The 27,954-nt window shown below is 33.6% G+C and overlaps 1 protein-coding gene across 1 annotated transcript; it reads right to left on the bottom strand.

Moving 5' to 3' along the window:
- Positions 1 to 201: 201 nt before the first annotated feature.
- LOC132749461 (protein GPR107-like) lies at positions 202 to 27,883 on the bottom strand. The gene is made up of 19 exons (XM_060739207.1): positions 27,731 to 27,883; positions 25,427 to 25,546; positions 22,718 to 22,768; positions 21,791 to 21,873; positions 20,590 to 20,819; positions 19,486 to 19,634; positions 16,583 to 16,681; positions 15,444 to 15,656; positions 11,446 to 11,456; positions 11,026 to 11,155; positions 10,194 to 10,447; positions 9,694 to 9,759; positions 9,337 to 9,402; positions 8,983 to 9,048; positions 8,629 to 8,694; positions 7,828 to 7,921; positions 6,740 to 6,787; positions 5,814 to 5,974; positions 202 to 4,661 (listed from the first exon to the last, which is right to left on the bottom strand). The coding sequence occupies exons 1-19, from the start codon at positions 27,830 to 27,832 to the stop codon at positions 4,553 to 4,555; spliced, it is 2,118 nt and encodes a 705-aa protein (XP_060595190.1). The 5' UTR covers positions 27,833 to 27,883; the 3' UTR covers positions 202 to 4,552.
- Positions 27,884 to 27,954: the final 71 nt, after the last annotated feature.

The following is a 27,954-nucleotide window of genomic DNA, read 5'->3' on the forward strand; positions in this document are numbered from 1 at the left end:
ACAAAACCATTAATCTTTGTTTAGGAAAATCTTTAAACAAAATTTCTGTACTGACTGAATAGCCAACAATATTCCATGAGCAGATGGCCCATATATCCTGGCTAAGCTCGTTTTAATTTGGTCGCACGGGTAAATTCAATTGCAACCAACAAGCTAAGGGTAAAAAAGACAGTATTAAATGGTAAAAACAACAAAGCCGGGTAATTTTTACAATTTTAATCAAGAGATAGAAGAAGCAAGATGGTAACAATAAGTTTATAAAGAAATGACAACAGACACAATTTACAAATATTAGGTGCAAGGGTGTCACCTTTATATCATGATCACTTTGTGAATAAAACTGATATTACTTCAGTGTCAATAAAACAGATATAATACCATCCAGTATGTGGATAACATTTGGTATTACGCTATTAAGTGAGTGGATAACACTAATATTGTACACATCTAAAGCTAAGCTTACAGAACTAACTGCTCCACCTTATTAAAAAATTAATATAACTTAATTCTGATTAAATTAAAATCATTTCAAATGTCTTCCCATACATTCAATCACAATTTCCTGAATTTATAGCAAACGTGAACTTATGAGAAAGTTCAACATAATTTAAGGGTCAATGTCATATTTAAATATTTCAAAATGAGGCTATTGTTTAGATATTGACCATGACCCCTTTTCAAAAAGCTCTTGTTTGTCTTTGTCCTGTTTACTGTTTTATAAACCTAAAATGCATGATCCCTTATCTGTCTAATTCTAGGTATAAGATTAATTGATTACAATAGTAATTTTTTCACAAAAGAGGACGTGACAATGTTTGTGGCTAAATCTATTGATATTCAAATTAAAGGTCAGAGTAGGAATCTATCAATCCTGTTTTGCAATCAAACAAAAAATACGCAAAAAACAATTGTTCTCCTGATCAATACAGTATAGCAATTGGTTTATAAACATAGTCAAAGGTGTACTTTACTTGATAACTAGAAGGGTTTTTGTCACAAAAACATATGTCTCCCAAAACTATGTTTAGTCACTATTGCAAAGTTACATTGAAATCCCACCAGTAGTTTGACCTGTGAAGGCCGGACAAGATTTTCCTACTTTCAGGGAGACATAATTATGCTTAGTTGTGAAGGGAGGGGGATAACTGTAGACAAAATTTTGACTACAAAGCTTTGTTCTTATCCAACTCAAATTTACTAAAGAAATAACTAGTATCAGACCTACGATAATGTACATTTCTAGATGAGAAATTAATTTTTCATGAAGAGCTTGAAAAATTATTTTACCAGTTAGGTAATGTATTTGCAAGTACTGTAAAATAATCATCATTTCAGGGGCACTATGTTTTGAAGTTTCTATATCAGTAAATTCACGAATTTAAGATCCAATAGTTTTTCATTTCATCATGGGCTGTAACATTATTTTTGCATAAAATTATTTGCATTTTAAACTATCATCAAATTTTAAAATTAACGAAAATGACCTTTTTTGACAAAAAAAGTACAGAATTGTATGCCCACAAAATTACTTGAATTTGATCGCATGTTACTATGAGTTTTGTCTTACTGGATATACTGGACACATGCTTATCAATAAGAAAAGCAATAATTTACAAATCTTCAATAATAATAATCTAGTTGAATTAATATGTACAATTAAGCATTCATAATTATATACAATGTATATACAATAATGGAATATCTAAATCCAATATTCTACGTAAAATAATTAAATTGTATATTCCACGTAATGAATCTAAATTTTATAGTCCTCTTCAAATATTTAAATTCTATATTCCACTCATAAGATACTGTTACAACAGCATTTAGCTTTGCAAGCAGGCCGTTCGAACTCGCTATAAATAATAAGATAAAACATATAACAATAATATATTGATTTAAAGCAACTGATCTAAAACTGAATGATTTATTAGAAAATTTTGTAGTGATTTCAAATTGCCATACCAGATGTCATGTCAGGCATAAAATGAAATTGTCTGATCACTGAAGTATTAATAAAGGTTTATGACCTATGAAAGAATGACCCTGAAAGCTCCATGTGCAATATCTTGATTGTAAGGTAAGACTAGAATAATTCACTAAACACAGAAATGTATATATACACAAATTCATTTTCTACGTCAACCCTTATATTTCTTCTCTCTGTAGAAACATGTTAGACAAAGTTTACACAAAGTTTATAAAACATTTTCACAGCTATTTGATTGGTCAGAAACCTGCATAGATTGTATACTGACCAACGAACATCCTGACATTTGAGACTGAGCTCAGAAAACAAGTTTTAAGGCTTCGAAGCCAGGTCCCATGTTCATAAAGGATTGATAGATTGAGCATCAAGATCAAAATTTATATTTCAAAACTTCTTTAAAAAATTTACTTATATTCATGTATTTTCTAAAATTTAAATATGTTCTTTTTAGAAAGGACATTAAATTAACAAAAGTTTTAAGTCCATAAATACACAAAGTTACATCTTGAACAGTACTTATTTGTCTTACTGTATGTACAGAGTATAGAAAAATGGAACATACTTTAATGCATGTGTAAAAAAATTTGACAGACACGTGTTAACAGTGTAAACTACTCAATGATTTTTTTTTGGTTCGGTTTAAAGTCGCAACAACACATAAAAGGTCATATGGCGACTTTCCAGCTTTACTCGTGGAGGAAGACCTTAGGTGCCCCTCTCTATATCATTTCAGGCACAAACAGGCACCTGAATAGAATCACCAACATTCCATATGCTAGCTGGATAGATTCCTAGCATGCATTATCTGAAGATGCGGCTCAAACCTATAGCAGTGAGAGGTAAGTGGTTTTAAGTCAATAATCTGAATTTATGACTTGTGTAAATATTTAACTGACATGTGAATTAAAGATCCTGTATGTTTTGTGATTGATATTGTTACTGTGTGTACCACACTTGCAAAAAAATATATATGTATATAATTATGCAAATAAAGCAATTTTCAAACATCGAAGAATATGTTAAATGTTTACTGCAAATATTTGTGCATATTATATTTAATCAATAAATTATATTTACATTCAGTTCTTATTGGAAAATTTGACTTTGATTTTATAGACAATTAATTTCTAATTACCTCCCTTAATTAACATGAAATGTTAAATTCGGTAATATCTTTATAAATAATGCTTATTGGAACTTAAAAAATTGACAAATCTTAATTTGAGCATCATATTTATGAAATAAAACCATGAAAAAAAAAATGTGTTACAGGATCTTTAATAGCTATACATCAAATAGAAAAAGAGTAGAAGAGAAAAACATACAAAATTTTGACAATAAATTGAAAATTTTCTAAATTTACAATATATTAAATTAGAATATTTATAGTGTCATAAGACTAAATAATTTTGTTACATTCAACAATATCACCACTCTTATGCAGTTTAAAATTGTACAAGAAAAATGTGAATGCATTTGTTAATGCATCATGATGCCCCCTCCCCAGGGAATAGTGGGGAGTTATATATTTGGATTTTTAATCTATTGGAAGGTTAATCCCATAAAGGGACATTCATTAGTAAAATGCCCACTTAATGCCCACAATACTACCAGTTGGACATATCTCTCGCTGTTTTGGTACCAAAATTAAAACTCTAACATTAACTAAGCAGTGCTGTGACAGATGGAAGGTAAAACATGGCTCGTTTCCATCCCTTTGGTATTCAATCCCAGAGTAGCAAGGTGCTGATATTACAATAAATTGGTGCATTACCTTTAAACATTAGAACACATTTTACATCTTTCAGACTTACATAAAGTTACCTATACATTATCTGTAAGTCAAATAGCAAACTTAAAAAATAACAATGTTTTTAAGGATCGTAAAAAGGTGATATCTGGATGCATATAAACTTTCAGTATAATCTATTTTCAAGACAGGAGTGATCAATACAATAAAAGACTGGTCATTTGGATATAAGTATAACTTTATGTTTGAGCACACAATTTCTTACATTAATAACAAAATGATATTATTCTTGTCCCTTTGAAAGTTAATAAAGTTCTTTTCATTCATGTCCATTCTTTTTCACCATACTTCATTTTACTATTCATAAAACAATTTTGGAAATAAATGCACATATCATATCACATATTGGTCATAAATTTTGGTGATTTAATATTTTTACATCAGTTTCATAGTATAGTAAATATTGTCTATATGTACATCATAATACTGCTCTATAAACATAATAAATAAATTTCTTGTTATTTTTGTCCTTTCTGCTCCACCATACTTTATAATACCACAGTACGATAATTTAGAAATATATACACATATCCCTCATTGTTTATTACAAGGAAAATTTATGTCTATGATATAAGTGACTGGAAAATTTATGTCAATCACACAGAGGTGACTGGAAAATTTATGTCAACAACACATAAATGACTGGAAAGTTTCTGTCAATCTCATATAATATGACTGGAAAATGTATGTCAATCACACATAAAAGACCGGAAAATTTATGTCAGTCAAACACGTGATGGTGACAGTTTATGTCAATCATACTCGTGACTGCTTTCTCGTAGTTTTGGTCCTGTACTTTCGTCGCGGTTACCTTGATTCACCTTCTTTAATGTGTCCAAAGATGCCGATTTTCCGATTATTCTGAAAGTTACCAAACAAATCAAGATAATTACATGTTTTTGTTTTGTTTTGGGTTTTACGTCACATCGACACAGTATAGGTCATATCACGACGTTCCAGCTTTACTGGTGGAGGAAGACCTCAGGTGCCCTTCCGTGCATTATTTCAGGCACGAACGGGCACCTGAGTAGAACCACCGACGTTCCGTAAGCTAGCTGGATAGCTTCCTCACATGAAAGAATCCAAAGTCCCTGTCGGGATTCGAACCCACAGCGGTGAAGGGCAAGTGGTTTGAATAATTACATGTATAGTCATCATCATGTCCAGTTATCATTAAGTTAAGATGCATTATCATGGATAATTCCAGGGTTTGTATTTCAATCTCAAATCAATATCTAAGCTATTTATATACAACACTAAGTACATGTATCTTAGATGGATTTGTCCATCTTTTTATCTGTCTGTAGTGAACAATAACATGAACTATAAACTTAAGTATCTATTTAAGCAATGTACGCATCACATCCAGTAAGTCAAAAATAGAATACAATTGAGCTATCACTGAAGGTGATTGATAACCCAACCAGCAACTTTGACTTTTTGAAAAATAATGGGTCTGAAAAAAAACTTTAACTATAGTAAATGAAGTATCAACTGTGTACAAAGAATTATATTTCAATTAATTGCAATCCAAAACAGGATCTTCATAAAAAAACTTGCTATAAATCAAGTTTAATTACAATATCTCATTCCTTACTCTAGTTACTGTCAAGAAACCATTTTTCTATTTCTAGTAACAGTGACCTTGACCCCAGGGGGTCCAAATGCAATACTAACTTGACTCTTCATATAAGTTTAATATACACCAAGTTTGATTACAATATCTCATTCCTAACTCTAGTTATTGTCTGGAAACCATTTTTCTATTTTTAGTAACAGTGACCTTGACCTTGGCCACAGGGGTCATAATTGCAATACAAACCAAGGTCTCTACATAAGGATGCTATATACCAAATTTGATTACAATAACTCATTCCAAACTCTAGTTATCGTCTAGAAACCAGGATGTGAACCGACTTACGGACAAACTGACCAACCAACAATCTGACCCCTATGTACCCCCCTAAACTTTGTTTGTGGGGATATAATTAGTATAAAATACTTGATATTTACACTTCATCCATCTCCATTTCCTCGTCTTCCTCCGTCGGGACCCGCAGGTACGGATTGTCAGCCGCAGGTTTAAACTTGTAACCCGTTATTATGAAAAACATGATTGTTGCCAGCTCCCGGAATAATTCGTTCAACCATTCATATTGGAATGGCACGGTCATCTATAATGAGATATAAAACAATTTTGATTATAAAAAAATGAAACCCTCTTGAATCAGAGCTACTGATAAGCAAGTCTATGAATAATTTGACTTTAACAGTTCAAGTTTATTACTTTATTATCTATTGTTTTTTATCATTTTAAGTACTAAAGTTGATCTATGCAAGAATTTAATATTTTAACACCTTTTTGACCTTAGTAGAACTCTCTTTTAGAATGGCTCTAATCTTTGCTCAAACATATCAAAACTTTTTATCAGTTACAGTCAAACCTGAGTTAAAGACCATCTCTGAATAAACAAAGTAACCCTCAAATAAGGACCACTTGTCTAAAAGGACCATTTTGATCTCCTTTAAGTGTTGCCTTGGTGGTGGTTTTGGTAGTTTATACTCCGGATTACGACAGTAAGGCACATTGAATTCACCAGAGCACAGTTCAACCACCACATTGATCCTGGGCAGACTGTCAAGAAGTTTACCAGTACTAGTTGCCTTCAGTTTCGCAAGGAAATGAAACTTCTGTACATGCCAGTCAAATGACTGTAAAAAGCTTTTCAAGATCAATCACAACGAAAGTGACCTGCGCTGACTGAGAATCGAACCTGGGTCGCCTGATTCACAGTCCAACGCTCTACCTATTGAGCCAACTGGACAGACATGTTGCCTTTGTTCACAGGCTTGACTAAATATCATTCTTACACTTGATACACATAAAACTTACACATAAAATCATAATAAAATTATACAAGTGCAAAGAAAACACCTACCTTTAATAAATACACAATAATTCTTGTGAAATATATATAACACACAATCTGAAATACACAAATTTCAATATCAATAGTAAAGTGTGCCTTTAGCATATAATTACATTTCAGGCTTCTTTTTTTGTGTTGTTGTTCTTGTTGTTTTTCTATTTTATTATTTGATTTTTCTTAAGTTACTACATCAAACTACCTATCAAATAGGGGTCATCTGCTGGTCATAACCAATCACCATACCAAGTTTGAAGTTCCTAGGCCTAAGGGTTCTTTTGTTATTGATCAGAAAACGTTTTTACCCAAGAGGTCCATGTGACCTTTACCTTTGACCCCTTGACCCCAAAATCAATAGGGGTCATCTACTGATCATGACCAATCACCATACCAAGTTTGAAGTTCCTAGGCCTTAAAGTTCTTTAGTAATTGATTGGAAACTGTTTTTGCTTACAAGGTCAATGTGACCTTGACCTTTGACCCCTTGACCCCAAAATCGATAGGGCTCATCTACTGATCATGACAAATCACCCTACCAAGTTTGAAGTTCCTAGGCCTTAAAGTTCTTTAGTTATTGATTGGAAACTGTTTTTGCTTACAAGGTCAATGTGACCTTGACCTTTGACCCCTTGACATCAAAATCAATAGGGGTCATCCACTGATCATGACCAATCACCATACCAAGTTTGAAGTTCCTAGGCCTTAAGGTTCTTTAGTTATTGATCGGAAACCGTTTTTGCTTACAAGGTCAATGTGACCTTGACCTTTGACCCCTTGACCCAAAAATCAATAGGGGTCATCTACTGGTCATGACCAATCACCGTACCAAGTTTGAAGTTCCTAGGCCTAAGGGTTCTTTATTTATCACTCGGAAACCATTTGGTCTACGGACCGACGGACCGACAAGTGCAAAGCAATATACCCCCTTTTCTTTGAAATTGGGGCAAAACAAAGGGAAATAAATGCAAGAAAACTCAAGATATTTATTTTGTGTAATAAAATGTACATGTAAAATAGATGTTAAAAATTCTTAACATTTAAACTAAACTCATTAATTTAGACAAGTAGAACACACTTGGAAAAATATAAACATTACTTACCATTATATAAAACTGTCTAAATAATTTCAATTTGGTGAGACTAAATTCTTCTTTGCCATCGGCTCTTGATGCCTCTTGCAAATGCCTAATTGACCTATAAATAGAAATCATTTATATATTTATAACTGTTATTCAGATACAAAACTTTCATTTATCATTTCAATCCATCATTTTTACAATCACTCTTTAAAGCCCTAACGTAACATGTTATTTTAAGTCTGTTAGTGCACTGTAGATAGTATATGCTCACAGGAAAGCAGTTGCATAGTGGTAAGAGTGTCTCACTTGCATACAAATTATCAAAGATTCGAGCCCTGAATGAATTATAGTCCTGCTTCCACAAAGGAAACTAGCACTGGTATAACTTTACGCTGTAGTCTACATGAACACGATTGCCTTAAATTTTGACTCAACAGTGTAGATATTAAACTGCTCTAGGGACTTTTGAGCCTTTCATACGCTGAAGCTATCCAGTTTGCTAGAAAAAATTTGATTATTGTACTGATGTGACTGATTATAAATAATGTTCTTAAGGACATCTAAGATCTTCCCTTATATGTAAAGCATGAAAACTGCCAAATTATTACCAAGGTGCAAGTTAAAAATATTAGCTGAAAACCCGGAATTTAGTATTATTTCAATTGGTTTTATACTGAAAAAGACAGCTTTCAAGAGTGGAGAAAAAAGTGAATTTCAGGAAAAAACCTGAAAACTTGCCCCAAAAGGATCTTGTCAGTAATGTGTAACATATTTCTCCTCCCCCTTTCAACAAACATATATCCCTAGTATTTCTGTACCTACCAGACAACTGGAAACAGTATAGCTCCACAACATAACAAATCTAGTATATCTGTACCTACCAGACAACTGGAAACAGTATAGCTCGACAACATAACAAATCTAGTATATCTGTACCTACCAGACAACTGGAAATAGTATAGCTCGACAACATAACAAATCTAGTATATCTGTACCTACCAGACAACTGGAAACAGTATAGCTCCACAACATAACAAATCTAGTATATCTGTACCTACCAGACAACTGGAAACAGTATAGCTCCACAACATAACAAATCTAGTATATCTGTACCTACCAGACAACTGGAAACAGTATAGCTCCACAACATAACAAATCTAGTATATCTGTACCTACCAGACAACTGGAAACAGTATAGCTCCACAACATAACAAATCTAGTATATCTGTACCTACCAGACAACTGGAAACAGTATAGCTCCACAACATAACAAATCTAGTATTTCTGTACCTACCAGACAACTGGAAATAGTATAGCTCCACAACATAACAAATCTAGTATATCTGTACCTACCAGACAACTGGAAACAGTATAGCTCCACAACATAACAAATCTAGTATTTCTGTACCTACCAGACAACTGGAAACAGTATAGCTCCACAACATAACAAATCTAGTATTTCTGTACCTACCAGACAACTGGAAATTGTATAGCTCCACAACATAACAAATCTAGTATTTCTGTACCTACCAGACAACTGGAAACAGTATAGCTCCACAACATAACAAATCTAGTATATCTGTACCTACCAGACAACTGGAAACAGTATAGCTCCACAACATAACAAATGTAGTATTTCTGTACCTACCAGACAACTGGAAACAGTATAGCTCCACAACATAACAAATGTAGTATTTCTGTACCTACCAGACAACTGGAAACAGTATAGCTCCACAACATAACAAATGTAGTATTTCTGTACGTACCAGACAACTGGAAACAGTATAGAGCTCCACAACATAACAAATTCTAGTATATCTGTACCTACCAGACAACTGGAAACAGTATAGCTCCACAACATAACAAATCTAGTATTTCTGTACGTACCAGACAACTGGAAACAGTATAGCTCCACAACATAACAAATCTAGTATATCTGTACCTACCAGACAACTGGAAACAGTATAGCTCAACACATAACAAATCTAGTATATCTGTACCTACCAGACAACTGGAAATAGTATAGCTCCACAACATAACAAATCTAGTATTTCTGTACCTGCCAGACAACTGGAAACAGTATAGCTCCACAACATAACAAATCTAGTATTTCTGTACCTGCCAGACAACTGGAAACAGTATAGCTCCACAACATAACAAATCTAGTATTTTCTGTACCTGCCAGACAACTGGAAAACAGTATAGCTCCACAAACATACAAACAATCTAGTATATCTGTACCTGCCAGACAACTGGAAACTTAGTATATGCTACACAACATGGAAACAGCTCCACACATAACAAAATCTAGTATTGCTGTACCTGCCAGACAACTGGAAACAGTATAGCTCCACAACATAACAAATCTAGTATATGGCTGTACCTACCAGACAACTGGAAAACAGTATAGCTCCACAACAATAACAAATCTAGTATTTCTGTACCTACCAGACAACTGGAAACAGTATAGCTCCACAAACATAACAAATCTAGTATATCTGTAACTACCAGACAACTGGAAACAGTATAGCTCCACAAACATAACAAAATCTAGTATTTCTGTACCTGCCAGACAACTGGAAACAGTAATAGCTTCAACAACCATACACAATCTAGTTATATCTGTACCTACGGCATACAACTGGAAACAGTATAGCTCCACAACATAACAAATCTAGTATTTCTGTACCTACCAGACAACTGGAAACAGTATAGCTGCCACAACATAACAAACTACTAGTATATTTGTACCCCCCCCCCCTGCGCAGGACAACTGAAACAGTATAGCTCCACAAATAAACAAATCTAGTATTTCTGTACCTGCCAGACAACTGGCTCCACAACAATAACAAAACAGTAATAGAAACAGTATAGCTCCACAACATAAACAAATCTAGTATTATCTGTACCTGCCAGACAACTGGAAACAGTATAGCTCCACAACATAACAAATCTAGTATTGCTGCTCACCTGCCAGACAACTGGAAACAGTATAGCTCCACAACATAACAAATCTAGTATATCTGTTACCTACCAGACAACTGGAAACAGTATAGCTCCCACAAAACATAACAAATCTAAGTATTTCTGTACCTAACCAGACAACTGGAAACAGTATAGCCTCCACAACATAACAAATCTAGTATATCTGTACCTACCAGACAACTGGAAACAGTATTAGCTCCACAACATAACAAAATCTAGTATTTCTGTACGTACCAGACAACTGGAAACAGTATATAGCTCCACAACCATAACAAAATCTAGTATATCTGTACCTACCAGAACAACTGGAAACAGTATAGCTCCACAACATAACAAATCTAGTATATCTGTACCTACCAGACAACTGGAAATAGTATAGCTCCCACAACATAACAAATTCTAGTATATCTTGTACCTACCAGACAACTGGAAACAGTATAGCCTCCACAACATAAAAACTAGTATTTCTTACCTGCCAGACAACTGAAACAGTTTAGCTCCACAACATAACAAATCTAGTATTTCTGTTACCTGCCAGACAACTGGAAAAAGTAGTATAGCTCCACAACATAACAAATCTAGTATTGATCTGTAACACCAGACAACTGGAAACAGTATAGCTCCACAACATAAACAAATCTAGTATTGCTGTACCTGCCAGACAACTGGAAACAGTATAGCTCCACAACATAACAAATCTAGTATTGCTGTACCTACCAGACAACTGGAAACAGTATAGCTCCACAACATAACAATCTAGTATTATCTGTAGCGCTACCTTAGACAAACTGGAAACAGTAAGCTCCACAACATAACAAATCTAGTATTTTGTACCTACCAGGGACAAATGAAACTGTCACCAATACAAGTTTAGTACAATCTGCTCCAACAACAGTATTAGCGCTTCAAATAAAAAATCTATAGTATAAAAATCTCCTTTTCCATGTTGGTATAACTGTGAAAAATTCCCCTTTTTCCCCCTTTCCTTCACAATAATTTCCCGGTTATTTTTCTAAAATTTTGAATAAAAAAATTTTTTCAATAAATCAAGGGAAAAAAAGCCATTTAAATAAAAAAATTAATAAAATTTATATACCCTTTCCCTTTCTAAAAGGGATAAAGAGGTAAGAAACATTTTTAAAAAAAATTTACCTTTTTAGGGGGAAAAAACAATAAGGAAAAGTTCTTTTTCTTATCTGACAGTACAAAATTTTTTAAAGAATGCCCAAACCCGGGACCAAAAAGAAAAGATTTTTAAAAAAACAAAGGGTCCCCTGGGCCCCGAAAAAAAAATAAATTAACCAATCAAAGATTTTTTAAAAAAACAAGTCTCCTCAAATTCTTTTAAAAAAATTCAAAAACCAAAATGGAAATTTAGGGGTAATAGCCCCAACTAGGGATGGTACTGATTTTACTTCTGGGAAAAATTTTTATTTTAATTCCAAACCAGCAAGTTTTTTAACCTGTGAAAGCCCCAAAAAGATATTTCTTTTTTAATAGCTTTTGTCCGCCATTTTTGTGCAGCAAAGCGGAAACTTATGGCCCAAATTTGGGACAAAACTAGGGATGGACTTGATCCCCTCGTTAAGGTTTTCACTGGGAATCCCCCCCAAAAATTTTGAGGATGAAGGGAAAACAAAATTAATGGATTAAAACGGATTGACCAAAAAAAAGGAGGACGGGGAAAAACTAACCCAAACAAACCCTTTTGGGGGAAAAAAAAGTAAACTCAGAAAATTTTTGGGCCTGTAAACCCCAAAATTATAAAAAACACAAAAGGAAAAAAAAGTTTAAAAAATTTCATTTTCAAACCCACATCGGTTTTTGGGGAAAACCCAAATTTTTCCAAAAAAAATTTAAAACAGAGTGCCCGCAAAACCCTTTATACGGAAATTTAGTGCAATTGCTCCCCTAAATTTTTTGAATTTTTTTAAATAAAAACAAACACAGAGTAAAAAGCCCCATTTTGGTTTTCTTTAAAAAGAGATTTTTGAGCTGGCCCCCATTTTTTCAAACCCACCAAAATTTTAGACTTTAGGCAACATAGACTTTTCAGTTTTAACCAAAAGTAACCTTTAAAAGATGAACAATAAATACAAAATTTCCCGGGTAGGCAATGTGAAGCAGTTAAATTGGGCCCCCCCAAATCTTCAAAGAAAAAACCGCCTTTTGGGAAAAAAATTTGGTTTGTTTAAACTGGAAAAAAAAACAACCACCAATTTTCGTAAAAATTTTTTTAAAATTCAATTTTGGTTTAAAAAAAAATCTGTCATAAGTTTGGGGTTTCAGATTAAAATACCCCCTCCCAAGGGGATCCCCCTAACAAACTTGGGTGTTTCCCCGGAAATTAAAAATGGGTTTTATCAATAAACTCTTTACTAAATTAAAACGTATAATTTAAACCCAAAGGGGGAAATGCGTCTTTTCCCAAGCAAAATTAATTTTCCCCCCTTTAAAAGACGTCAGTTTAAAAACAGTTTTTATTAAATTTTAAAAACGCTAAAAAAACATTGTTTAAAAGGCCCCCCGCGACTCAATACTGGAACCCCCATTCCAGAGAAAAATTTCCCCACGGGAAAAAGCCAGGGTGCTTTTGCAGAAAAAATGTTTTTTCATTTATGATTATTGAAAAGAAAATTTTTTTACCCAAAACTAAAAAAGGGTTTTGGTCATATTTTTAAAATAATCAGAAAAACCCGTTTTAAATGTTTGTTTTTTTTTTTTGTTGGGGTTTTTCCCGGTACCAAACCCGTTTAAAGGGTTTTTTACTTTGGGAGAATTCGTCCACCATTTAGTAAGAACACCAACCTTCCCTAAGCAACCCGGATAATTTCATAACATAAAAAAATCCAATCCCTTGTGGGATTAAAACTCAAAACAGTGATGGGGCAAGTGTTTTAAGTCAATTACCACTTAGCTACTTATTGGTTGAGGAAGACCAATGGTGCGTGTCTGTCCATTATTTCATAAACAAACACAGTTATCATACAAACATGTCAATTTTGTATTTGTTTTTTTTTTTATAATTTAGAAGGCAACATTGTAAATAAGGTGTTAAAATCTGTATATGTCTTAATATGTACCTTCTGTAAACAAAGTTATTATTATTGTTATCATTATTAATATTATTATTATTATATATAATAATGTTATCATCCTTTTTATTATTATTATCATTATCATCATCATCATCATTATTATTATCATCATCATTATAATTATTATTGTCATGATGACTATTATTATCATCATCATCATCATCATTATAATTATTATCATGATGATCATTATTATCATCATCATCATTATAATTATTATCATGATGATCATTATTCCCATCATCATCATTATAATTATTATCATGATGATCATTATTATCATCATTATAATTATTATCATGATGATCATTATTATTATCATCATCATTATTATTATTATCATCACCATCATCTCCTTATTATCATCATCATTATAATTATTATCATGATGATCATTATTATTATCATCATCATCATTATTATTATCATTATCATCATCATTATTATCATCATCATCATTATTATCATTATCATCATCATTATTATCATTATCATCATCATTATTATCATCATCAACATTATAATTATTATCATGATGATCATTATTATTATCATCATCATTATTACAGGCCTAGACATTAACTTTTGAATCAGGTTGTCCTGTCGGGCAAGTAGTTTTTAAAACTACTTGCCCGTGACCTAAGACTTACTTGTCCTGACCTAAAAATGGTAAAAATGTATAAATCAGAAAAACAAACAAGCTCATAAATATTTTTTGTATTTAGTAGTTTTTCTAAAACATCGGTTCATCTGTTTATTCAATGTGAATATACTACGGTCATGTACATTTGTTGATATAGGAAACGGAAGGAAAAATATGAGCATGCGCCGCGGTAAGGAAATTCCCCGTTCAATCATCAAGTCAACAGCCGTAAACGAGTCTTCGTTTACTAAGTTCATAATGTTGTTATATTAGATTAAACAATAAATCATTTTTAATGCAAAAACTTTATTTAACAATTATATTTAAAGATCAATATGATTATCTACATATTTTCAATGATATCTTTACATGCAAACATCAAAATTTAAACAACAGCATAACCCGGGAATTACCTTGTACAAAATTAGATATAGTCTATTATTAGAACAGAGAATTACCTTACCGCGGCGCATGCTAATATTTTTGCTTCCGTTTCCGATATCAACAAATGTACATGACCGTAGTATATTCACATTATTGATAATAATTCATGGTGTATTTTTGTTTTAAAGATGTTTATAAATGAAAAGATGTTATTTCTATTCATTTTGTACATGCATTTTGTCAATGATGCTTTTTATTTTCACTTGCCCTGTCGGACAAGTGCTTTTCAAAATAACTTGCCCGGACCAAACTTTTAGTTGTCCCGGGCAGTCGGACAACCGTTAATGTCGAGCCCTGTATTATTATTATTATCATCATCATTATAATTATTATCATGATGATCATTATTATCATCATCATCATTTTTATTACCATTGTCATTATTATCATTATTATTATCATCATCATCATCATCATTATCATCATAATCATTATTATCATTATTATGTATAAAGTATGATACTCACAGCATGGAACAAGCATGATAAACTCTTCACAAACACCACGACCAACATCAGATAGTGCATCTTATAAACGGTATCATCAGATTTACACAACACTGTGTTCCACACTATTGCCATGACAACATAGAATAAACTGAGAGCAAAGTAAAGTGTCGGTAACGGCATCACACTGGCAGACAGATAGTTACCGTTCTCGTTCACCTCTACAATGTCAATCTGAAATTATAGAAACAGTATCATAAATAGAGGATATTGAATAAGTGTAGGTTAAATACTAAATTTATTGAACGAGTTGAATAACATAATATTACGTGAGCCTCTGGCGAGCATTATATTATTTTATTCAACTAGTTCAATAAATTAAGTATTGAATCTACACAAATGCAATATTCTATTTATCACATATTCAAAATTAGAACCATTTACAGATAAAAAGAGTAATCTTTCATTGACTCTTAACGTAACGCTAACAATGCACGCTTTAACGCTATGTTTATATATAGCGCAAATGACGTCACGTCAAAGCGCCACAGTTTATGGGATAAAGTATCTAATGTCAATCTGAATGTATAGAAACATGATGCTACAGAGTCCTAAATTTAATCTATAATTAAAGATAGAAACATGATATGAGAGTCAATAAATGGTTAAATACCACCAAGTGCACATGGAATATTCAACTATACTCAAGTTGAAGTGAAATTTCATGAATTTGGAAAATTTGACCTTGAATATCACTCATTTATAGTATCAATGTAATTTTTGTAAATTTGTTTACTGTTTATTGGGTTCTATTTTAGAGTTTTTCACAAAGACTTATATGAACATTCATTCCCAAACAAAAATCTATCCATAAAGGATCATGAAATTATTATTTCAAATCTATGAATTTCTGGAGCATATACGAGCCGTGTCACGTTTGCGACCAGCATGGATCCATCCAGCCTGCGCATCTGCGCAATCTGATCAGGACCCATGCTGTTCGCTATCAGAGTTTCTCCACTTGTAAAGGGGTTGGTAAAACGAACAGCATGGATCCTGATAAGACTGCGCGGATGTGCAGGCTGGTCTGGATCCATGCTGGTCGCAAACACACTATGTTGGTTTTGTCGTGACACGGCTCAAATATTTATAGTACTTACTGAATAAGAGACTGTATTTTCACTGTTTTTGGTCTCACAGTTGTGAAAGTTCAGGGTGTACATGCCTTCCTGTGCTTCGTCTGTCACAGCCAGCAGAAACTGTAGTAGGTATAGGAAAATACTAGAAATGTGTCTTAACGCCATGAATGCCCCCGCATGCAGCCAAAATGTCAAATGTTATAATATTTATTTCCAGTTTGTTTGCACAAACCAGTTTTTCATTCTAAGTTCAAAGCCCTGAAACTATTCTATATTTAACATAAATCATTTTTATACAAACTATTCAGTGTTAACCTTTTGCATATTGCATATTTGTAGCCGAGATAATGATTAGGAATTGTGAATTTTTAAATCTTTTCCAAGTTCAAGGGGGATAACAGTGTTTCTGCCAGAGCGCGTTTTTGGCGCTATATTTTCCGCCATGACGCAATGAAATTTAGTTAGTGCGTATTTTGTGACGCAAGAATTTCACCGTCGCTGATTTCAACACGAGTCAGATATACAGACTATAAACCGTCAATTCAGTATAAAAATGTACGGAATGTTTACCGTGGGCTCCACTATAATTTTAATGAGAAATGAAATTTACCGGGTCCGTGGTCCGGCATTTAGCCAATTTCAACTAGTTAATAAACGCTTGCATTTATACGATACTGCATATATTGAAAGCGCCCAGACAAAATTATTTATTTTGTTGTCGTCATATTCCGCGAACGAATTAACTGTCTGCTGGAAAATGCGGCCTGCTCCAAAATAGCGGAGATTGACCAATTTCTTTACGAAAAATACACAAATTATTGTTGTCCATGACCAACAAGAAGTATCATATAAAAAAATGTTGACAATGACCCTTATTCCCCGAAAGAAAAACAATCCATTATAAATGGTGTAATTTTGTTGATGATATAATATTATACAAGTGAATAAATTGACAAAAAAAATTAAAATAACTATTTAAACACAAAAACAAGTATTTAACAATATTTTTATTCACATATAGTTGGACTACATGATGGTACATAAATGTTCTCTGGCAAGAAGTAAAGTGCCTTAGAAAATAAAACTTATAAAGTGTTACCTGTTGTTTTTTACATTTTTGTTAAATTTATTGGCATGACCCTTATGAATTTGAAATGACCCCTAAAATATCATACAGGGGGTCATAAAAGACCCTCAGAAAATCAGAGCTGGCAGAAACACTGGAATAACTGTCAAAAAACATCTGACCATGACCAAATTAGAACTTTACTTGTATTTTCTAGTAAAATACCAGCACATGCAATGTCAACCAGACATACATTCCTATAAAAGTTAGAGCAGAAACAGTTCAAGAAGGATAACTCTGTCAAAATCACCAGACGAAAACCAAATTCAAACTCGCCTTGTATGTTCTGGTTAAATACTTGCACATGCAATTTTAACCTTATACTTCAACAAAAGTAAGATTGCGGAAACTGAAAATTTCAAGTTTTTTCCAACATTCAAGAGAGATAAACTTTGTCCAACATCATCGATCCATGACCAAATTCAAACTTATTCCTGAGATATATCTATTTATGTCAAATTTGAGTTGCATGTGCACAACTGTTTGGAAGATAATGAACGGAAACTAAAAAAAAAAATTTTCAAAGTTCAAGATGAATAACTCTTGTCAGAAATCATCAAACCATGACCAAATTTGAACTTGACCTGCGTATTACTATGATATATCCATATGTTAAATATGAGTTGATTACTATGACAACTGTCAGGAAGATAATGAACAGAAACTGAAAATTTCCTTTTTTCAAAGTTAAAGGGGCATATAATTATATCTCTGACAAAAATCATTGAACCATGACCAAATTCAAACTTGGCCTGCGCATTCCTGACATATCGATATATGAAATTTGAGTTGAATGTGTACAACTGTTGGGGAGATTATGAACGGAAACTAAAAATTTCTTTTTTTTCAAACTTCAAGAGGAATAACTCCGAAATCAACAAAACATGACGAAATTTGAACTTGACCAGTGTATTACTATGATATATCCATATCTTAAATATGAGTTGAACATGTACAACTGTTGGGGAGAAAATGGACAAACACTGAAAATTTCCTTTATCTCAAAGTAAGGGGGCATATCTCTGACAAAAAAATCATTGAACCATAACCAAAATACGAACTTGACCTGTGCATTTTCCTATGACATATCCATTATGTCAAATTTGCGTTGAATGTGTGCAACCATTACCAAGATAATGAACGGAAACTGATGATGATGGAATGACAGAACAGAGTAATACTATATGCCCCAGCCATTTTATGGTGGGGGGGCATAAAACATGTAAATTTTACATGGTTTTGTTTATTTTGTTTGGTTTTACAGTGTACCAACACAATTTTAGTCATATGTTGTCGAAACAGGGAAGATGATTTTACCTATCCTCAGATGTTACAAATTTATAGCATCAACAGGGGTCAAAACCACCTCACCTGCTGTAGCTAAGAGATGCATAGACTCCAGTTATTCAAACCCATTTAGTCTTCTTTGATGATCATGCTGGGATAAACAGTGGCTGCAATTCTTATGCCTCAACAATTTAAAGGCAACACCTCAGCCACAATGGTTTAAATAAATTTTAGAAAAGTGACTGCTGGACGGATGAACAAAGCAGCGAATATAATTATAGTCTCTCGCCAGGGAGCTTTAGCCAGTGCAGACCATGATCAGACAGATGCGCCAGCTAGTTTTGGTCTGCACTGGCTGCATGGGTAGATTCAGTTTGTGTCACCAGCAAGGGTAAGGTTAAAATTCCTAATTAATAACTTATGATTTTTTTTTTTTAATTGGGAACTTTTTAAAGTTGTCTGTTAGATAGCAGAAGGTTTTAGTATTCACTGTAAAGATATGGAGACTTACATAGAATGAATAGATTTCTTTATTCTGTCCCATTGGTAACTCATTGATGATTGGTGAAGGTACGGACGCTGGCTTCTTTGTCTTTGCTGGCACTGGTGTGGTCACCTTGGCAACAGTAGTGCTGTCTGATGCAGCAGTGGTTGTGTTATCTGTAAGAAGATAAAAATAATCTTATAGGATGCCAGATTAGAGAAGACATGTCAGGGGGACAGAGGCACACAATCAATTAACCCCTAACATGCTATATAATGCTTGAATAAGACTTGTCCAGCTCATCTGTGATATTTTGCTAGAAAATGTTATAATCTTTAAGTTTTCCAATGTTACATTTAATGATGTCACATTGTGTTTTGTCATTTTTTATCCAAGCTGCATTTTTTTAATATTTGCAGATATTTATTAAGAAATAATTCTAAGCTCTTTGCATTATAATTTTACACAAGAGATATGTTAACGTTTGTCTGCTTAAAATAACTACTTGGACAAAAATTCTAAGGTAAAAAGGGGCATAACTCCAAAAGTGGATTTCAAAATTATGCCCCCTTTGTCTAACACATGCACACTGACAATATTGTTTGAAAAATTAATGGGCACATTAAGGCCTTTGCATGACAACAACATCCACCACAATGACGCCACAGCGATCATTATGAATCATACCACATAAGCTTACAAGAAGACTTAATTAATTAAATTTGCTTTAATATAATGAATATGTATCATAATAAATAGTCTGTAAATAAATTACTATAATAATGCCCTTGTACAAAAAGAATTAAACAGAAAACAAATGTTGGTACAGATATTCACCATATAATTACTATAATAACTGACCCATTTTTATGAGTAATTCTTCTGTGCAAGAAATACATATACCATTTTTTTTTTGGAAGAAAACAAACAAACAAACAACAACAATTCAATATTCATAAATAATTAAATATAGTTAAAACTAGAATGTGTCTATTATTAGTCTATAGGACAGAGACGCGTCCATTTTCCACTGGTTTATCAGTCTACGGATGCAGAGTAAGACGGACGGACAAAGACAGTTTTGCATGCCCCCTGTCCCCCCCCACCCCCTAAAAGGGGACATAAACATACCTTTAACGTCTAACTGGTTTGCTTTTGGTACAGGTTCAGGATTCAGGACTTCCCTCCTTTCTCTCGCACCAGAAGTTCGGCCATTAAAGAGGTAGGTATCGCTTAGAGCAGAAGGTATGGATTTCTGCGCCTCTCTACGAGCCATATTGTGTGTTTTCCAGAAGGCTTCGATAGTCTGATTACTAATAATGATGTTCTGTAACTCCTTACCTCTCCTTTCAATCAACAACCTTCATTGCAGAATGAAAAAAAAAATCTTTATTTATTCAATATATTAATTTCATGCAGCATTAGATATGAATGAAATAAATATAACAATCATATTTGAGAAATAGAGTGTTAAGTTTTCTTAAAATCTCTATAATGCTGAACTATCATTTATTAACTGATAAGATATAGAGCTTGGCATGTTTAGATAAGGTTTCTAGGCAGCGTTTATTAGTAAAAAATCTTGACAAATGAGTAATAGAGTTATACACAACACAGAGGTTACTGAATTAGTGATGGTTCAATAATGAATATATTAAATGACTTGAAAAACAATTATATTGTGCTAGCCTCTGGCAAGAATATTATTCTATTGTTAAATAACTTTTGTAATAAAGCTTCAAAAATATAATATTCTATTTAAAGCATACAAAAAAAAAAAGAAATGTTTACAGTAAAACAATCTTTTTTTTTCACTGAGGCAGTCAGTGTATAGTACCATTTAAGCATGTCTTTACAATATGTTTGTTTAACACAAATAAGGCCACATTAAAATATGCATAGCGATGCAATACAATTTTTTCAGAGTCGCAAAAGGGGCATGGCTATATGAAACCCCACTACACTTATAATGATACTGTTAACAATGCATCTGAATGAAACTTTGATGCAACTACAAAGCTTTTGGCTAAACAATACAAAACAAGTGGTGTCCGTTAGACAGCAAGCTTGACTCTTCTTTGCTTTGACAGTAAGAAAAGGGGCATAACTCAATTAAAAAGGTAACTGGAGTAATGGGACCTGTGCCCATTATGCGAGTTTATCACAGAGAACAAGTGTGTGAAGTTTCAACCCATTCCCTTCAGAAGTTTTGCAGATACCAACTTGCGTGCCAAAAAAATTTAACCAACGTTTGACATCGACACCAAAGTGAGTGCAATCACTCTCCTTGACTTAATCTTTGAATAGTCAAGCTAATAAAAAAAACACATACTTATTGGTTTGAAAGTCCATTCTGAAGAAGATGATAGGCTGGTCATCATTGGTTCTCAAAATACAATCATCTTTATAGTCTTCCTGTAATATTAATAACATTCAACATAACCGGATCGACAAAACTTAATATTATGTATCAGCCATTTAACAATAATACTTATTACAAAAAAATGCCCAGTTTTGACTTTCCAGTTTTCGTACATAATAATTGTATAAATAGTGCCTGCTTTTAAATCAAACTGAGTGTGCAATATTTTCAATTTTGTTATTATGGGTGTTCTTTAAGAATACAATTTTTTTCTATTTTATCAAGGAAAAGTTCAGTGTTAGTTCAAACTTCACTAAAATGTCATGCTCAAATCTACTTTATAATACTGCATATTTGTAACACTGCTTTTCAGTGGATAATCATAATATAAACTATATACACCTCTATTCTTAATTTAATCTTTATATGTAATTGCATTTTTTTACTCAAATGTTTGCTTTATCATATATTCCTTATAAAAATTCTTGACAAATTATCTGGTTTTATATAAACAACCATATTTATAAGGTCATATAATCTGTAAAACATCTTTATACATACATGTATTAGGCCATATACATGCTTATTAGGCCATATAACATAGAGAAAAAAAAGTAAGACAATTTTTTCACAAGATTTCAAATTGTCAATGGGAACACTACAACTTCAATGGAGTAATTTGTTTAATCCTATCTAGCCTAGATTTTAACTCTTTAGTGTGCCTTTAGTTCTTTAATTAAACAAAACAAATCATTAAATTATAGAAATATTATTTCATCTTTACTTGCAATGATTTTTCTTCCTATTTGAGTCTGATTTTACAAGTCTGCTTTAAATCCTATTTTACAAGTGACCAAGTGTTAAATTTTAGCACTAATAACGTTAAAATAAGTTTACCATATATCCGCTAGAACCTGTGTTACTGCTTACATCTATTGTAAAACCAAACTGTAAAAGATAAAATAATAATGCCTTGATTAAGTCACAACATAAATACTTTATAAATCATTTTTTTCTGTTGGATTTATATTTGAAAGACTGAATTCTGCTTAAACATTAAAGCTGTATCCCTCTAGCACCAGTCTTCATTAAAGCTGCATGCCGGCAAGATAAGCAAACATTAAAGCTGCATGTCTGCAAGATGAGCAAACATTAAAGCTGCATGTCTGCAAGATGAGCAAACATTAAAGCTGCATGTCAGCAAGATGAGCAAACATTAAAGCTGCATGTCGGCAAGATGAGCAAACATTAAAGCTGCATGCCAGCAAGATAAGCAAACATTAAAGCTGCATGCCAGCAAGATGAGCAAACATTAAAGCTGCATATCGGCAAGAAAAGCAAACATTAAAGCTGCATGTCCGCAAGAAAAGCAAACATTAAAGCTGCATGCCGGCAAGATAAGCAAACATTAAAGCTGCATGTCGGCAAGATAAGCAAACATTAAAGCTGCATGTCTGCAAGATAAGCAAACATTAAAGCTGCATGTCGGCAAGATGAGCAAACATTAAAGCTGCATGTTGGCAAGATGAGCAAACATTAAAGCTGCATGTCGGCAAGATGAGCAAACATTAAAGCTGCATGCCGGCAAGATGAGCAAACATTAAAGCTGCATGTCGGCAAGATGAGCAAACATTAAAGCTGCATGCTGGCAAGGTGAGCAAACATTAAAGCTGCATGCCGGCAAGATAAGCAAACATTAAAGCTGCATGTCGGCAAGATGAGTAAACATTAAAGCTGCATGCCAGCAAGGTGAGCAAACATTAAAGCTGCATGCCGGCAAGATGAGCAAACATTAAAGCTGCATGTCGGCAAGATGAGCAAACATTAAAGCTGCATGTCGGCAAGGTGAGCAAACATTAAAGCTGCATATCGGCAAGAAAAGCAAACATTAAAGCTGCATGCCGGCAAGGTGAGCAAACATTAAAGCTGCATGTCGGCAAGATGAGCAAACATTAAAGCTGCATGCCGGCAAGGTGAGCAAACATTAAAGCTGCATGCCGGCAAGATGAGCAAACATTAAAGCTGCATGTCGGCAAGATGAGCAAACATTAAAGCTGCATGTCGGCAAGATGAGCAAACATTAAAGCTGCATGTCGGCAAGATGAGCAAACATTAAAGCTGCATATCAGCAAGAAAAGCAAACATTAAAGCTGCATGCCGCAAGGTGAGCAAAACATTAAAGCTGCATGCCGGCAAGGTGAGCAAACATTAAAGCTGCATGCCGGCAAGATGAGCAAACATTAAAGCTGCATGCCGGCAAGATGAGCAAACATTAAAGCTGCATGTCGGCAAGATAAGCAAACATTAAAGCTGCATGCCGGCAAGATGAGCAAACATTAAAGCTGCATGCCGGCAAGGTGAGCAAACATTAAAGCTGCATGTCGCCAAGATGAGCAAAAGTAAAGCTGCATGTCGGCAAGATGAGCAAACATTAAAGCTGTATGCAGGCAAGATGAGAGAACATTACAGCTGCATGTCGGCAAGGTGAGCAAACATTAAACTTGCATGTCGACAAGATGAGCAAACATTAAACTTGCATGTCGGCAAGATGAGCAAACATTAAACTTGCATGTCGGCAAGATGAGCAAACATTAAAGCTGCATGTCGGCAAGATGAGCAAACATTAAAGCTGCATGTGGGCAAGATGGCAAACATTAAAGCTGCATGTCAGCAAGCTGAGCAAACATTAAAGCTGCATGCGGGCAAGATGAGAAAAAATATTACTAAAAAATTAATCATAAAAAAATGTACTATTTTTTTTAAAAAAGTAAAATGATTCAAGTGTTATTTTACATGTTATGTGCGATTAATGACAAATTTTGCAGTATATATTAGTATAATTACCATATTTCTACTTCGTGACTAGGGCGTCTGTGGCCGAGTGTTTAAGGTAGTGACTCGTTGGCTTCAAACCACTTGCCCCCTCACCGCTGTGGGTTCGAATCCGCACAGGGACTTTGCTACCCAGCTAGCTTACGGATAATTTGTGGTTCTTCTCAGGTGCCCATTCGTGCCTGAAATAATGCACGGAAGGGCACCTGAGGTCTTCCACCAGTAAAGCTGGAATGTTGCCAAAAAACCTATACTGTGTTGGTGTGACATAAAACCCAATCAAACAAACAAACTTTGTGACCAAAGTAACTTTCAGTGTAAGAAATTAGGATTTGAATCGACTAGGCTGGTCGGACTACCAGATTGGAATATTCAATAGCCCAAAAGACATTTCACTAGCACGATTCATTTGTTCAAAACAGTTGTTTATATTGCCTCTGAAAATACAGTAGCCTGGTCGGGCTTATTACTGTGAAAAGATGGTAGCCCGAGGAGAAATTTAGTAGTCAGGGGCTATCGGACTACTGCTAATTTCGAACACTGAAAGTAGTTCATGCTAAATGTGCATATTTTGACCTCTTCTTGGTAATTTAAATGGATTGTAAGTGCCATTTGCAAACTGCCAATATGTAAATCTATTTCTTAAAATGTTCCCTTCACAACATTTTACTGCTAAGAACATTTTTAAAATTTTCATGAAAAAAAGCATTTTATAATCTTACGGCATGATACTTTAAAAAACGAATTATGAGAAATTATATTTAACGATCATACTGTTCTGTTGTTAACCCTCGCAGCGGCTTGTGGGAAGACAAAGTTTGTAACATTGACAGTAAGTGTCCCATGTTTCAAGAATCCAAAACTGCTTAGTGTATACTGCCTTCTGTCATCAGTCTATATGAAATATAAAAAAAAAGTCAAATTAAAACAAACATATAAGACAAATAATAAATAGGGAGAAGTAAATATTACAATGAGTACCAACTTACAGCTGTAAACATATATTTTTCTTTGCATTACAGTGACTTTTTTACTTTTATTCTGAAACATCACATGTCTAGATAGTGACCTGATACATAGAAATATCTTATCGAGTAAATCACTGCTGTATTATTTATGAAAGCAGAAAATTGTCACAAAAAAGGCACAAACCCTTCAGAACTGTTGTATGAGATACTAGCTTACACACAAGAAACTTAACCAATAAGTTCTAAGTTAAAAAGGGGCTTAATTACGCAAAAAACCAAATCAGAGTTATGGTACTTGTACTAATCATGTTAGATAATCAAAGAGAAGAAGCATCTGAAGTTTCAATCTATTCCCTTCAGTAGTTTTGGAGATATACGCAAAAACTTAACCAATAATTTCTATTATACGCAAAAACGTTACCAATACTTTCTAAGTCAAAAAAGGGGCATTAATATGCAAAAAGGGAAATCAGAGTTATGGGACTTGAGCTAATATTGTTAGATAAATATAGAGAAGAAGCCTGTGAGGTTTCAATCAACTCCCTTCTTTAGTTATGGAGATACCAGCTTACACGCAAAAACTTAACCAAGAATTTTTTAAGTCAACCAAGGGGCATAAATACACAAAAAAGCAAATAAGAGTTATGGGACTTATGAGTTATGACTATTCTCAGTGGTTGACTGTAAAGAAATTGACATTACACTGTAAAAAGGTAACTCTGACAGAGTTATGCCCAAGTTAGATAATCACAGAGAACAAGTGTGTGAAATTTCAATCCATTCCCTTCAGTAATTTTAGGGTACCAGCTCAAACATAAAAACTTAACCACAGGGATGCCAACAAATGGATGACTGCATTAGTTTAAGTATTCTGCAAATAGTCAACCTAAAACCAATCCGGTTAGTCCTATAATTAATAATAAATATGTCAGACGTCGCTTTGAGATATATTTGCTTCTGGGCAAAGCAACGTCATATCGAAATTGCTCAAAAACCCATAGCATGTTCCACCAGAAAATCGGGCGGAACGAAAAACAATTAAGACAGCGTGTATTTACATTAGTTTTGACCTATTTATGAACAAAACTAAAAAATAAATACCTTTTGTCAAAATAATGAAACTGTCACATCCGAAAAATCATGATTAAATCCTCTCATGTATTTAAATTCCTTTTACAGCCAATAAACAAATGGCGCCCACACAGTGTGCGAAATCTGATTGGCTAATTCAAATGCAAGCGTTTAACTGAGTCAGAACATTCTAACAGAATATTTTTTTAACGAAATAATTGCCCATGCACCGTCAGTGTGTTCGAACATATTTTTCTGTTCAAAAATTTGGAATCAATCTGTAAAGCACCTTGCTTAACCAGTATGGCTGATTGACAAAAATAGATTGTTTATATTTTATTTTAAATTGATAAGTACATTGTTTGAGAGTTTTTTTGTATGATTAAGTATGAAATTGAAAGAAAAGAAGATAAGCTTTTGAATAAAGCTTGAAAGGCAAGATAACATCTACATCTACATCATACTGCTTAACAATCAATTCTGATTATATATGACTAGCAGGCAATAGACATTTTTTAAATTTTTTTATGATGCTATGCGTTTTTGAGCAATGACTATTAGACGTCAGGCTTGACCGACATAAACTATAACAAGCCTGTAACGTCTTATATATTGGACTAGCAATCCAGTCAACTCGTCCCGTGGCCAACTTGTCACTTGGTCAACTTGTCACCTTTTTGATCAACTAGTCCCCTACTTTTGGTCATCTTGTCCTCAAAGTCTCAACTCGTCCCTCATACTTCTGATCAACTCGTCATGTTATAAATCAATGTCTATAAATAGTTCTTTTCTGCTTGTTATTTTATAGGAAAAATAAACAAAATATCTGCTTACGTCATCAAGAGGGCTTGTTAAATTTCAGAAAAATTATTTGTTAGGCCTAGATTTCAAGGTTCAAAAATAATTTTGCCTTTTTGGCTTTTGACCGATAATTTTGGGCGATAATTTTGACCAAACCCATTTTGTCGCTGACGCGTAACATTTCTTCATTTTACAATAACAAAAAAAAATCGTGAGTCTTCAACAAATGTGTTAATACCTTTATATCAAGATGGTGTTTTCGTCCTTGAACAAGACACAAACAAAGTAAAAAGATCAAATTTTTTCCCGATAACGAAATTTTCGTCGATTTGGCAGCCATGTTTGCTAAATAAATCCCAAAGTTATAAGAACACTATTGATTGGTTTAGCTGAAATCACTGCCTGTCAAGTAACCAATCAAAACGAAGGTTTTAGTTTGAGTTATTTCGGATACTCACGGTG

The sequence above is a fragment of the Ruditapes philippinarum genome, unplaced genomic scaffold, assembly GCF_026571515.1.
Source record: "Ruditapes philippinarum isolate M1 unplaced genomic scaffold, ASM2657151v2 ctg671_1_1_1_1, whole genome shotgun sequence".
Classification (NCBI taxonomy): domain Eukaryota; kingdom Metazoa; phylum Mollusca; class Bivalvia; order Venerida; family Veneridae; genus Ruditapes; species Ruditapes philippinarum.